Source organism: Nyctereutes procyonoides, unplaced genomic scaffold, assembly GCF_905146905.1.
Source record: "Nyctereutes procyonoides isolate TBG_1078 unplaced genomic scaffold, NYPRO_anot_genome, whole genome shotgun sequence".
Taxonomy (NCBI): Eukaryota; Metazoa; Chordata; class Mammalia; order Carnivora; family Canidae; genus Nyctereutes; species Nyctereutes procyonoides.
The window spans coordinates 30280460-30296072 of NW_026575126.1; the positions used below are offsets into that span (position 1 = coordinate 30280460).

Sequence of the window (15613 nt, forward strand, 5' to 3'; positions counted from 1 at the left end):
ACAATTTATAAATCTCAGGCTATGGTCCATTAAAGTAATTAATACTCAACTTAGAATCTTTCCTTCAAACACACATTTTCTAATCAAGAATTATATATTGACAAATCAGATGCTAAATGTTTACAAAAATTCACTGAGCTTTGATTCTTCTTTGGTGGAGTTATTGAAATAGCTGTGGACTGACTATAAAGCCAAAAAAAATCATAAAGTACATTTGCTCATATACTCAATTTTAAAATAGGCTTTATGTGTCAGCTTTTTCTCTTTTTAACAAATGTGTCATGGATTTTCCTAGATTTTTATATTTTAATTCATTGTTGCTTTGACTGATTCAAAATGACAAGGCCATTAGTTTTCTTTGTTTATTTTTTGAGAGTGGCATTATTTCGTTTTTAAATTTACCTCTATCATGTAATTTAAGAAAATAGTGCCTTGATAATGACATTATTTTCCATTGAAAGTTCTTTCAGAGTTTAAAATAAATTATATCCTAAAAGTCAAGATTTCATCAGTTTTGCATAAGATACATATACCTGATTGCTCTCAGTGACTCTCATTTCTCTTATTATAGGGTTTGAGAATTCACAAGTCTATCTCCTGAATATATTTACTTCACTTTATCTCTACCACTAACACCTTATCTCCAAATACTGGTAGCCTTCTTTTGAATGATGCAAATAACCTTTTTCCTTTCTCACCTCTATTCTTACCTCCAAACTATTCCCCACGCTGTAACCAAGGAAACAATCAGATCATCTTACCTACATTCTTCAGTCAATGTACTTGTCAACTACTCCTAACATAAAGACCAAGCAGTTAGTGTGGCCTACAATTATTGGCCTCCTCCTACATGCCCAACAGCATCTAGCTTGCCTTGCACTTGCTCTCTACATTCCAATCCCTCTAGACCTTTTTTTTCAGTTAAACTTGATTCCATACCCCTCTCGTTACCTGGCCTGAATATGCCTAGGAGGACCCTTCACCAGATAATTCCTCTTCATCTTTTACATTCCACCACTGGAATCCTAAGGAAAAGACCTGACTCCAGCTCAGTTCCCTCTGTTACAAGCTGACATTTCTTTCCTATTACTAACCAGGGTTTGTAATTATACACGTACTTAGGGATTCTTTGCTTATTATCTAATGAACCTGTCAGACAATAAATCTTATGAGGGCAGAAACTATGTGTGTTTTTACATTCCACTGCATCCCTTTGGCCTGTGGCCCAGAGTAGCCAGTTAGGGAATATTTGTTAAGTTAATTACTTAATGACAACAAAAATAAGAAAATATCTATAAAGCAAAGTTAACTTGTAAACTCTAATTTATTAATTTCCTAGATTCCATATGCTCTTTCTTCCAAAACCATGTCTTAATTATCATTTAAGACATACCTCTGATGTCAGCTTGGGGATCTTTTATTTCCTTTAAGTCAAATATCTCAAACCTATTTATACTTGTAAAATGTGCTGTGTTATTCATAGTGAACCTTATGGTTTTAAACACATCAACTTATTCAGATACTTCTTAAATTTCCTTTAGAGCCTAACATCCAAAAATTGATTCTTTTATACAAGAGCATCCATAAACAAGACAGATTAATTTTTATCTGCCTTCATTATAGTACACATGATCTCCAGCCAAGAATCACCTGCCATTTATTTCTTCTGATTCTAGTCTGTGTGGAGTCAGGAAAAAAAATCTTTCAACTGCTCTATACCACACTAAATCTAGATTCTTCATTTACAACTCTGCAAGATGACAAACTCTTCCTCCATTATGTATGCATCTCCCCGCCTGCAATCTACAGGACTATCAGAAACATCATCCATCTTTCCTTAAGCAGTCTTTATTTCATCCCTTCTATCTCTTCACTAATGTCAATAGCAGAATCTCAGCTTACAATTTTGACAGAAGCAGCTACTCATCCCATGTCCTATGTTTGATTTGGCATAATCTTGTATTTAGCTTGGATCCCTATCCTCAACTTGTATCATAATTCAGAATCCATCCCTCCTTATTCAAAAGCCAAACTATGCCTTTATTTACTGGCTATAATCCATCCTTTTTTATGACAACTCTGGTCCACACTCATGATGGTGATGATGGTTCACTGAAGACTTATTATCACAATTCTACAAAGTAATTCAGAACTACAGGTTCATCTAATCCTCACAAAATATTGTGGCTACCTTCTTTTCAGAGGCTTTGGGATATTAAATAGCTTAGCCAAAATCTTGAACTAAACAGATAGTAGACCTGAATTCCCAGCCCAATTCTGATTGGCTGAAGCTGGAAGCCCTAGTCTACTCTGACACCCTTGACTTCCTCACTCTTCACTGATACTTTCCTTATTATTGGTTAAGTGAATAAATATATGTGCATTATCTAATAAGAAGCAATGATTCAATTCTGCTTGTACTTCTACCTACTGCCCCACTGTTTTTGAGCCACATGGCCTACTGGGTTGCTCACCATGTACCTACCCCACTCCTTTATCATCTGCCTTCTTTTGAACCCCACTGTAAATACCCAGAGATTATAAATGCCCAACAGGCCAAGTCTTCATCTCTCCTTTTGCTTTTATTTGGTTTTTCATATTCTTGATCTTTTACAACATTCAACATAGGAGACTCTTACTATTGGGCCTACATGATGGTATGCCTTGGATACATTTTCTATCCCTCATGGGCTCTTTTTTTAAAGAGTTTTTATTTAAATTCCAGTTATTTAACATACAGTATTAATATTAGTTTCAGGCATACAATATTGTTATTCAACACTTTCATACATCACCCAGTGCTCATCGTGACAACTGTCCTCCTTAATCCTCATCATCAGTTTAACCCATCCTTCCCTGCAACCTCCTCTCTGGTAACAATCAGTTTGTCCTCTAGAGTTAAGAATCTGTTTCTTGGTCATGGGCTCTTTTACTCTTTCTCTTACTTGATTCTTTCAAAACTCTCACCATTATGATTCTCCCTAAAGGAGTGTCAGACCATTATTGCTTAATCCATTTATGGCTACTACTTTGTCTTTATTGTGTTTTGGATCTAGCATTTTCTCTCCATTTCCACAACTGTCTCCCAAATATATACATTACCAACATAGCTTCTTATCTGTACTCTTTGAATCCAGTACCTCCTTAAACAAATAGTTTTCTTAAAGAATCATTTCCCCCATCAGAGTATTTCTATTAGGTGAATGGATAAAGACAATGTGATGTGAATGTACACACACACACACACACACACACTCACACACATAATAGAATATTACTTAGCCATAAAAAAAGAATAAAATCTTGCCATCTGCAATGACATGGTGGAGCTAGTGTGTATTATGCTAAGTGAAATAAGTCAGAGAAAGACAAATACAATATTATTTCACTCATAGGTGGAATTTAAGAAACAAGACATGAACACAAGGGGAAAAATGATGGTGGCAAACTGGAAACAGACTCTTAACTATAGAAAACAAACTGAGGGGAGGTAGGAGTAAGGATGGGTTAAATAGGTGATGGGGATTAAGGTGGGCACTTGTGATGAGCACTGGGTGTTCTATGTAAATGATGAATCACTAAATTCTATACCTAAAACTAATATACTGTATGTTAACTAACTGGAATTTAAATAAAAACTTGGAAAAATATTTTTATCAGGTCAGGGAGAATAGATTTCAGCTTCTGGAAAAGAGAGTATTCGACGTGCTTCCAAACCCCCCATGCTCAGAGTTTCTAGTCTGATTGATTAATTTGGGGATAGAGATTAGGCCACAGTTGTTGCCCCAAGTAAGTCATGTGGATATTCCTGGCTATTGTTTTCCATTTTCTTCCTTCCAAGGAGGCAGACTGGTGGTTAAGTCAGCCAAGGACTTGCCTTCCACAGACCCCCATCTTATCTTTTTCTTTATGCAAACCTTAGCTTACTAATAATCACGTAACATTTTTCTAACACAAGTTGCTCAAAGGAGTTAAGATCCCAAATTTATATTTGGATTTAGAAAGAAGTAAAAGACTGTACTTAACATCTTAGCCAAAATTTTATCAGGTTTTGCTAAGTTTCTGCATGGAGGTCAATGGGTACTTTCACCTTTTATCATCTTTTTATGCCAGTATTCCTAGACACCTTCTTCAAAAACACTAATACAGTGCCCAGCACTTAGTTGCTGTCAATAACTATTTGTTGAACTAAAGAAAAACAGAATGACATCTTCGAATTTTTGCTGGTGGTAGGAAAATTTGAGAGAGGACAAATGGGAAGAGCATCTTTTTCCCCTTCTTAGGGTATTATCAGTCACCAATGAGACCCAAGTCCAAATCTTAGCCCTTACAAGGAAGGCCTTCTGTCAACAGTATCTCCTCTATTTCACAAAATTAACTTATTATCACTTTCACTACTTTTCCATATTCTTCACTTGGCTTCAATATTTTCTTTTTTTTTTCTTCATAAAACCACTTTATTTATTTAACCACTTTAAAACCCAGCATTTCAGTATATTATCTTCACAGAATCGTAACTTCTCTAACTAGTATATTCTCAATTTGTGTAAGAAGAAATGTATATTCTTTTATTCTGTATGTATTCTTCACTGTGCTATGCCAAGATATGTGTACCCTGGATTTTTGAGTGAACTTATATGAGAAGGCCTAAATCTGTCTTTTCTATCCCCCCTTCATGCACTGTATACTATAAAAGTTGGTGAGAAGTTAGAGCTTGTAAAAGGGAGGTAAAGAATAGTTTTTTCATAGTTGTTAACATTTCAGAAAATAATGTCTACATTTTCTACATATTTACTAAGCTGGAATATATTGCTTTAAAAGTTTTCTAATTAAAAGTGCTTTTTTTGGTCACCAAAATATCTATGTACAAGTGGTATAGCTCTATTCTAATATTTTAGATACTTCTGAAAGGTAATATTACACAGAGCATTTTAATTTGGATATAATGGAATAATATCACAAACAGTAATGAGAGAAAATGCATGGACAATGAAAGCAACTCGCTAAAACTAAAGTCTTAGTGATAAAGACAGTATTTTTTGTAAATTATAGGTTTAAACTAGATTATACATTTTAAGACTGAAATATAATAAAAAGTATTGAACTCTTATTTTTATGTATTATGGTCAACCATATACCATTTATTGAATGAGTTTGTATTTTATTCTTGGAAGATAAGAATTTTTTTAAAATTAATATGATTAAATCAAAACAAAGACAAAATCTGAGAAGAAATTTTGACAAACATAAGCCTAATGAATAGAATACAGCCAACAAACATTTAAAAATAAAAAAAAATAAATCCAGTAAATATAAAATAAAATAATTGGTTGGATGTTTTCTATCTCATTCACTGCAGATCAAAACTCAAATTACATGAGAAGGGCAGCCACTTTCTATGGGTTTCATTTACAGACTTTGGAAATACTGGATATGAAGTTGTAATACAAGAGGAGTAAAAAGTGCACACTTTTCTAATATAAAGCTGCAAAGTGTAGTTTTAATCAAAACTCCAATTTTATTTTTTAAAAGGAGCAAAATCAGAAGCTTTTTACATTAATAATATCCAACTCCCTCACAGGTCTTAGAGTTTCATAAAGTGTGGGAAAATGTCATCTTATTTAATTGAATTTGAAATTTTCTCTATTATAAATATAAAAAGAAGTGTGTTTATATGCCAGGCACATATGCAGAGAGAAGGCAGTGGAGTATGAAGAGCTAATATCCTTGAATAAAAAGTAATAACTTGTGCAGAATGGCAGTATAATATATTTTCTCCTTGAAATTACTTACAGGAGCACCTTTCTCTCCAGCTGGACCAGGAGGACCCTGGGGTCCTGGACGCCCTGGTAAACCAATTGGACCAGCTGTACCTGCTGATCCACGTTCTCCTGGTGAACCCTGGTACGTGGGGAAGAAAGTATTCTGTTATTAGTAATGGGAAAAAGTCATACTGGCTTAAGAATCATTTATTTAATAGTGGAATCTTAAAGTACAGTGAATAGTGTAAAAGTCACTTTTAGACAATTGGGAGATCTCTAATAGGAAGAGTTGTACTCATTATTTGAATGATTAATTTCAAGCCCCAATATTAACCACAGATATTGAGTTAGAAAATATTGATAAGATGAAAAATTTTAATTTGTGTATCGTTAATACTTTACAGATATCATGCTTTTTGAAGTGTTCACAACTGTTCATAATGCTTTCTAAAACATAAATCCAGTAAATAAGTTATATGATTTTCTCCCTGTATTATTAGATTGGCAGAAAATTTTTCTAGACTAGTGTTTCTCAAAGTGATTTCTGGGCTTCTCCTCAAACTTGCTGAATCACAATTTCAAAGTCCTAAAAAATGAGTTCAGATATTGCCACTGCATTAGGTTACAAGTATAACCTGTTAAAAGTATAACTTTTTTTAGATAATAACGTTTGATAATCACCATCCCAGAACTTGGACTTTTTCCCAGAAAATAAGTCCTTAAATTTATCTTAGAGTCTGACAGGGATCATCGGATTTTATTATGAACACTGGCAATATAATTCATATAATTAGGTGTGTCCAATTGAGTTTCAAAGAAGACACCATATATTTTCAACTAATTTGCTTTAAAAATACTAAATATGTAAAACGTAAAAAAATAACAGTGTGGATTCTACCTCATATTAATTACATCTATCAACAATTTAAGAAAGAATTATTTAAAGGAAGAAGAAAATAAATGCAAACCCATTTACTAAGTCATGTAAAGCTCAAATGTTACTTATTTACTATTTCCACTTTTATTTTAAAAACATAACAAGAATGTTGTCTTTCAATTAGATTTCTAGATGGGTGGTTAAGTTACGATTTATCATTTTCTTTCACGATTGAACTAAGTGTGAAATATTAGGAAACATGATTTTCCATAGCTCTCCTAAAAAATTAAGATGTTTAGATAATATCACCCTTTAAAAATTCATAGAAGAAATGACTTATAAAATCTGTAAAATACAATACTGTAGCACTTATTTTCTCATATTTACTTCCCATATAATTGAAAATCTTATTATACAAATATGAATTAGTGACTTTGTTCTAATTTATATTTTATGAGGTAGAGAACCAATTACGTATAAACACAAGAACAGTGATAAAAATGAAAACAATTTGTATTGACACAGTTCTTGACAATTTATAAATCCACTTCACATTCATTTTGTCACTTTATTCTCACAAACATTCCATAGCATTGATAGTGTAGTTGTAGCCTGTCAGTGAGAAATTGTAGCCTGTCAGGTGAGAAACTGTAGCTAGTCAAGAGAAACCCTGACCTTGGGCTCCTCTCTGTGCTTTTGCCACAAAGCCACCCACTGCTTCTCTCTAATGGAGACATCAATGATTCCCAGGGGATATTTAATTATCAATTATTTGAATTCAATGTTTTTGAAATATTAGTTGATTACAGAAAATTATAAAAATATTTACTACTTAATTTCCTGATATTATTTTTCTGGCTAAATTCACAAGGTACATAGAATAATTTTTATTTAGCCAGGCATCTGAATGTTAAGACAATTAAATGAATTAAGGGAGTATAGATTTGAGATTATTGGTAATAATTTAAGAGTGAAACTAGAAAAAGTGATTTTATATATTTTTGTTTTATTACAACTGTTTTTTTTTTTAATTTTAGGGTATCTTAAACTTAGGAGATAGAAATAATTTGGAGAAACTTTACCAAAAACATGGTTAAAGAAATCATGAAACAACTTGATATAAACAAAAAGTGGCATTTTTGCTCTATAAGTATATATTTAAAAACAAACCCAAGAAATGCTCCTCATATTGCATGATAGTTAACCAAGAGTTGTTTGAAAATTAAATTTTACCAATTACATATTTCAAATACTAAATAAGAAACAATTACAAAGGAAAATTGCAGTTAGTATTTTTTTTTAGATAATAAACACCTAGCCCTCTGTCAAAATGTTTGTTGAAATTTAACAAAAATTTTTTATGCAAAAAAATCAACCACAGTGGAGTAATTGTTAAGGAGGTAAAAGACTTTGAATGAATGATTTCAGAAGCCAATGCAGAAGAGAAAAATAAGAGTAGAGTCCTCTAAGTGTTTTGCATTCAGGACCACTGCCCTAAATGTGAAAGGAAGGTAAAGACTTGTCCCTATTTATTAGAGCAAAAGAGGTGAGAAAGGAAGCCTGGAGGGTGAGGATGAGCACAAGGAGGAGGGAGAGAAAGGTAGTGAAAAAGGAAGGACAAGACAGAGAGAGACAGGAAGGAGGAGGAAGACAAGAGGATTAAGAACAAGGACTCTGAGACAAATGCAAAGGTGTTTCTTGAATCCCAAAGAGATAAAGAAAAAGTTCAGTAAATCAAATACTCTTTTTATGTAATATAAAAATATCAAATGAAGACAGCATACAACGTGACATCCTTAAAGATAAATCTCTACTTCTCTGAAAAACAGGTGCATACAACATCACTGCATTACATTTCTGTTTTACCATTTCACTTGTAAAAATCTCAGAAAAGGATTACTACCCATTAGCGTTATCAAATCTAAAGCATCCGATTAAAGTGCTGAGATATTTTACTTGTAATTGACTATACGAAATGAGATGCAATTTTGACTTTAGGCCATGAAGTCTCTCCTTATTTCTGTTTTACATTTAAACACCAACTGTTGGAAGACTACCCGAGGAAGACAACACGTAGACTGTGTTGAAGGAAACAGCTATGAAACTAGGATGATAAAAGGGGAGACTCACTAGAAGCAGAAACATATATTAAAAAAACGTATTATTTTCCAATTATCAAGCCTATTAAACAAATAAATTGTGCTTAGTACTCTGTGTATGCAATATAATTTAATACCAATACAGTTTGCTTATTTTTCAGGTAAAGGCCATAAGAGCTTGATGTGCCATGATTCACACAGTGATTCTAGGTTCTGAGGATTTCATGAATAAATGGTGAAAAAAAAAAGAATCCCCAATTGTTTGTATCACTATAATTCATACAGATTGTGCTAAATTTTAATAAGAGAAACATAGCCATATAACACCATTTCTGCCTGAATGAGCTTATATTCATTGAATATTCTGTAAAATGAGAAAACTTCAAAGAATTTGTGGCAATACTTATGTCCTTTGTCCAAATAGCCACTCTCTGTCATTGACATAGTTTGTCATTGACATAACTTTGTTAAACAGAGTTTAAACAATTCATTAGAATCTTTACTTTTTGTCCCTGTGCTTACAAGTTTATTTTTAATTTTCAACAACAAGGAATTGTTTTTAGTTTTTGAGAACAATTTAACACATGTATGGGACTTTTTTCATTATGTTCCACCTTTGGTTTTAGAAGCTAACTCTTCTTCCTTGTGTACAGAACTCAGTTTGGTTTAATGCTTCTTTTTGAAAATATATTTATCCTTGTTCACCCCTCCACCAAATACTCATATACACACACTCAGAAATGTTTTACTTTATATTTTAGTATTGCAAATTATTTTCTCCTCATGCATCATATCTCTCATTGTCCCTCTAATACAATACGCCTGCTGTTACGTCTGAGTGGTTGGTCACACTTACATACATTCTATCTTGGAAAATCTTTAGTCTTCTCCTATTAAAATTTTAGCCATTCTTTAGGCCCAGGATAATAACCATCTTTTCTAAAAGTTGTATTATTCTGAGAATTTAAAACATGAGCCATCTTTCTAAATATTCCTTACACAACTTACCATAGTATGCTAGGTTTTCTACCATTATTTTCTGAAGGAATTAATGTAGCATTTGACATACTAAATTTCATCCTGCAAAGATCTCCATGATTTCTTTACTAATACTTCCAAAGCATAAAATATTTACTATATGCATCAAATAATTACAAATGACAGTAATAAATATAAGAACATGATAATAGAATTAGACCTATACACTGGTCTTTCTACAAAATATATGGACATGATAGATATGTTAAAAAATTTATGATCTAACTGTATTTATGTGTAGTCAACAGAAATTTCCAAAATTTTCAGGAGAAAGAGCATCGATTGAATACATACTTTCCTTAGAAAATGTGTTATAAAAATTAAGAGAAATATATATTTCCTTAGCTGAATATATCATGCCTGAGAAGTTATATGAAAATAAGTAATGACCTTTACTTAAAAAAGATGCTTATTAATTTTCTAGTAAAGTATGTTTAATTTTTAAAATTAATCAAATAAAATGTTCATGTATATCAGGTAGAGAAAGAGCTGATTTGAATCAATGACAATGTGTATAGTTTGCAAATACTATATGCTATTTTTTATGGCAAAGCTTAACTATTTTAATTACTCCCTTGGAGTATTCATAAGATTAAATTTCAGATTGCCATCTTGCTTGTGGAATCTGCATTAAAATTAACAATAAAAACATATTACTTTCCTGCAGTTAAAATATTGCTCATGATCTTGTCACAGCTCATTAACTTTGAAACAGTGGATGAAAACAATAAGAGACTTTTTGGATGTATATTTGTGACTTAAGCATAACTGTGATTTCTTTGTCCATTAGTTATTTCAAACATTCTGTAAGTCTAGATATTTTTAATAACAGCATGCTCTGCAATGATTTTTTTATACTTATACAAATGAAAAGTGAAAATCTCTGATGATATCTACCTATTAAGCAAATGATCTTACAAACATGAAAATCTTTTAAAAATATTCCCAGGCCAACTTTTCAAAGAATAAGCCTTATGAATCCTTTGGTCCCAACTGAACCACTGGAGAAATCTCATTAAAAAAAATTAAACCCCATATTAAAAAGAGAACCCATTTTCACATTCTACAAAAATATAGTTAGAATCTACTTTCTGGTGACACTAACTGGGAATACAAAATGCATTATCATAGGAAGCAGCCCTTGAGAGACTCATGTTATAAATGCATTTTTTTCCCACAAAGAGTAGACATTTATCATGATACAAATTATTGCATAGCTCTGTAACTGGCTATAGTAAAGAGCAGAGGGTTTTATAATTGTCAGTAAACATTTACATCTAAAACAAATACGCTTGGGTTTAAACACAGATTAAATGGATAATGATCAGCTCCACAAAGGTACGATTCTTATTTATTTATTTTTCACTGGCCTCCAGAACTTTGGGTAGTTACTTGGACATAGCAGACCCTAAGTAAATAAATGTCTGTTGTATGTGTGATCTTTCCTTTTCCAGGACTGGAGCCACTAACATTCCCATCTTGAGCAAAATGACTAACCACTCGATGGCTCACATTTCTCACCAATAAGGTGGGGACAGAAATAGTTTGTCACCAGGTTTTTGTGATATTTAATGTCGTGATACTGCTAAAGTTCTTTGAGCAATGTCTGTCTTAAATTATGAATGTAAGAAATCTCAGAGAACTGTACTTGAACATTCCTATGTTTCAAAAATAGATATGCAATTTCAAATGAGTATAGAGGTAAAATTTTATAGAAGAGAAAACTAAGATCCAGAAGTTTTATGTGGTATATTAAGGATATACTGTTAAAAGAAGGATGGAGATTTTTCCATACTGTTTGTACTTAGGAGCATAAACAGCAATTTTTATGAACTAGAGCTATTCAAGTAGAAGGAGGAAAAAAAATTCTGCCCTTTCTTTTAGGGTCAACTGGACCTTCCCAGCAAAACAAATTTGAGGAAATTCCCACTCCCCAGATTACAAGTATTTTAGATCATAAAAGCCAAAACTTCAGATAAAATATCAAGCATTACCAGAATTTAAAGTATAAATACTGAATGATTAAGTCAAAGTTCTATAGTAATATCTCAATCTTTAGTCATTGATCTCTACCATCCCAATACTCTGCTCATACCTGGTTGGATGTCATAATAGGTTACCTGGACTCCAATAGACAAAATGTGCTCTATCTTAAAGAGTATAGTATACGATGAATTAGTCAGTAGATATAACCCTACTTAGAATTTATCTATTCCGTGGATTGAGGGCTAGGTAAAAGTCAGTGAAAAGAAGCTTCTCTGAAATAGAACATAAAAACAAAATTAGAAAAAAAAAAGGAATTATAATAGAAAAAACATATAAAATCCTAAGAAAAATATGACCAAAATAAATAATTAGCACATAAAGAGAAAGAGAGATTCAGAATGATCAGAACATAGTCATATGAAAGGGGTAATGTATGTATGACACAATTTTGAAATCTTGGACATTTAACTTTTAGAAGCTATATGTTTGATCCCCCTCATACTTTCTCCATATTAACTCCTACCACTCTCAGGGGGAAAAAATGTAGTTGTAAGAATATAAGATTCTTACTGAATGCACCATTCTATTTTAATCTCCTTATTTTTAGAGAAAGAACTATTGGCAAAAAGGTGGTTCCATATCAGAAAAAAATATACAGAGGAGAGATTATTTAGAGAATACATTTTCCTTGATTTTGTATTATGAAAATGTAGGTAGTAGGTATAATCTGAGAATTTGGTTACATAATATTTTTATGTATATTGTGTGTTTACATAAATATAAAACATTTACTAAAGTTTACGTTCAACATGTGAGAAAAACGCTTCACTGCCTTCCTTTCTTCTTTTCAGTCCTTTGTTGCTATCTGCTTTGTGTGTGTGCATCGAGACATCCACTTAGTGGGTAAACCCCTTGAGATCAGAAAACATGCCTGTGCTTTGATTGGCATCTATTACCAGCTCTTGTATACAACATCTTGCACATAGAGAGCACTTAGTTTCTGCCAAACTTCAAAAGCCCAAAGTCACAGCACCCTGTTAGGGTCATTTTGTTTGTCTTCAGTGGGAGCACTAAAATCCATTTCTTAAGAAACAATCACTTCAAGTAGCACAATCTTTAGAAGACTTGCTTTTCATAAATAAAACTGATTTTTATTTACAGCTATAATTAGAACATTAAAAAAATCATTGTTCCCATCTTGTCTGCTTTGTGCTATATTTTAATAGATTACTTATTATTTATTATGCTATTTTATCTATTTTATATCTGTCTTCTTCAATATACCATAAGCTCTTTGCAAAAAATATCTATTTAATGAATCTATTAAGCTATTTAGCTTTAGCTTAATAGATTGGTATATTCAGATATTTATTTAATCATAGTTTTTCTGTCAGAAAAGATTTTAGCAGCTTGCAGAGAAGACATAAAATATAAGATCATATAAATAAAAAGACAAGAAAAAGGAGGAAAGGGAAGAAAAACATACACAAGTTAAATTTTCATTGGCAAAAGAACTGATAATATTAGTAATCTAAAAATGCATACAATAGACCAAGATTTTTCCCAACTTCATGGGTTGTGAAATCAATTTAATGGGTCCTGTCCAGCACATTTAAAAATAATTATAATAAAAAATAATAATTATTATAATAAAACATAATAGATGACATTAAAGTATTTCACACATTTTTTTTGATAGAATTGAACTCAGAAGTTACAAAAACAGTCATAAAGCAAAACGGAGTTATCTTTTTTATTGGATCTCAATTTTAAATCCATGATTTCTGTAAGTCAAAGCCAAAAGAGAAATTGGTTTCACAATTCCTAACAGTTAAAAGGAAAAAAAAAAAAAGGCTAGCTAACTGCTCAATAAATTACAAAGAGTTTTAAAGCTATGATTAAAAAAAAGATTTAAGGATATTCATAGCAAGGGCCCTGCATCAAGCAATCTCTCATATCCTCAAACAGATCCTTTTGGTTGATATAAGGCTTCACAATATAGTTTCTCCAAACACAAGCCAATGACATCCCAGCTGGACCTAGCAGAGTTTCAGTAAGTTCACTTCGGTAGGATGTCATAGCAATGCGACAAAGCTAGTCCAGAGTATATTTCTGACTGAATGGATTATGAATAAAGAGAATGGATGTCAAAAATATTTATAAATAAACAAATGGGCACAAAGATGGATGGATGGCTATAAAATATTATATTTCACTTTATATGGATAATCATATATAAAAATAGTGTATAAGGTACATAGTTGTGACATGTACAAACTTTAAAAATCTCACTGTGAGGAAGAACTGTTAATCGATTAAAGCTCTACTTAGGGCTTTTAGTTTTAGTTCATCAATATCGGATGCAATGAGGGAATTTATTTTTCTAGTAATCCAGAAATACACAGCACACCTAGGCTCCTTGAAAATTGTATTCTAGGATTAAGAAGCTAAAGATTCAATAGTGTTCTGAAAAACATCTATAGTCATTAAAGATTCAACCGGTACATCTGTTTAAGCAGTTTGAACTTTCATTCATTTAAATTAAGCTATGGTTATAAAGACCACATATAGGAATATTAAAGCCAGTTAGCTGTGATACTAACTCCTATAATTCTCTTCCTTTTGATGAAATTGTTCACACGGTAGAGAATGATCAAGAGGACTTGGGAAAATGCAATTGAGAGAGAGGAGGGTAAAGAGGTGAAGAAGTAGAGAAAGGAAGAGGAATGGAGACAGAAGGAAAAGAACACTTATTTTAGCAAATGTTGCAGAGTGAGAGGCATACACATCTGGGAATGAGTCTGTATAATGTGTTATCATGACGTTTCGTCTCCTTTTAAGGGACTATGAACTCGGGTAAGTTGTTGACCTTCTCTAAGCCCCAGATCTTTTGCCTTTAAAAATGGAATAATATCTACTGGATCAAGCAACAAGAATCCAATCAAATAAAGATTATAAAGTTCTAGCATTAAGAGTTGAAAGAATCAACACTTTTAGCATTAATTCATTTCCCTTCCCTATTTCTTTTACCCTTCACATTCTTTATTCACATTCTTTCTGCAGAGAATTCAACACTTTAATATTTTTTCTTTAATATGAATAGCCAAAATCTCCATTCTTCTCTCTTCTTAGGGATTTCAGTCCCTCACTTACCATGACTTAGTCAATATCTCAAAGGCAAAGTTAGTATGAGATGGATATAAACTCAGATTCATCTACGATAGAATCAAGAAGTTTTACAGGATATTTTTATACCTTTATCCCTCATGACTTAGAATTTAGTTGTCTCTCACCAAATGACCAAATATTTTCCTCTGATATTTTGACATTACTCTTTGATCAACATTGCAAAATAGAATTTGTGATCTTTTTTGCCAAAGTCACCACTCCTGATTCCTTGTGTTTACCATCAATTGGAAGGTAACACCATACAAAGTCTTGAACCTCAAGAGGTAAGAATTAACATGAACAAATTTTCTGGGTAGGTTATGGTTTATGTCTAGAATATCAACAGTTTTTTCTTTTAATCTTTTCATTTGTAATAAAAACTTTTCCAATCAAACTTCAAGTGCACATAATTGCTTTAGATGGAGCAAAGCAAGGCTTGTTTAAAACTTGTTATTGGAGGTACCTGGGTGGCTCAGTAGATTAAGCATCTGACTCTTGATTTTGGCTCATGTCATGATCTCTGGGTCACGAGATTAAGCCCTAGGTGGGGCTCCACACTGAATGTGGAGCCTGCTTAAAATTATCTCTCCCTCACCCTTCCCCCCCCAAATAAAACGATAAAAATACTTGTTATGAAGTATAAGTCATCGTCATGAACCTTTTTACTATATTTTATAGCAATT

The 15613-nt window shown here is 32.3% G+C and overlaps 1 protein-coding gene across 2 annotated transcripts in view; it reads right to left on the reverse strand.

Annotated features, from left to right (window-relative positions):
- The window catches only part of COL11A1 (collagen type XI alpha 1 chain), a 196897-nt gene that overhangs the window by 47671 nt on the left and 133613 nt on the right, over window positions 1-15613 (reverse strand). For both annotated transcript variants that reach the window (XM_055340297.1, XM_055340296.1), the window contains exon 42: window positions 5794-5901. In XM_055340297.1, coding sequence (XP_055196272.1) covers window positions 5794-5901 — 108 coding nt within the window. The remainder of the gene's footprint in view (window positions 1-5793; window positions 5902-15613) is intronic.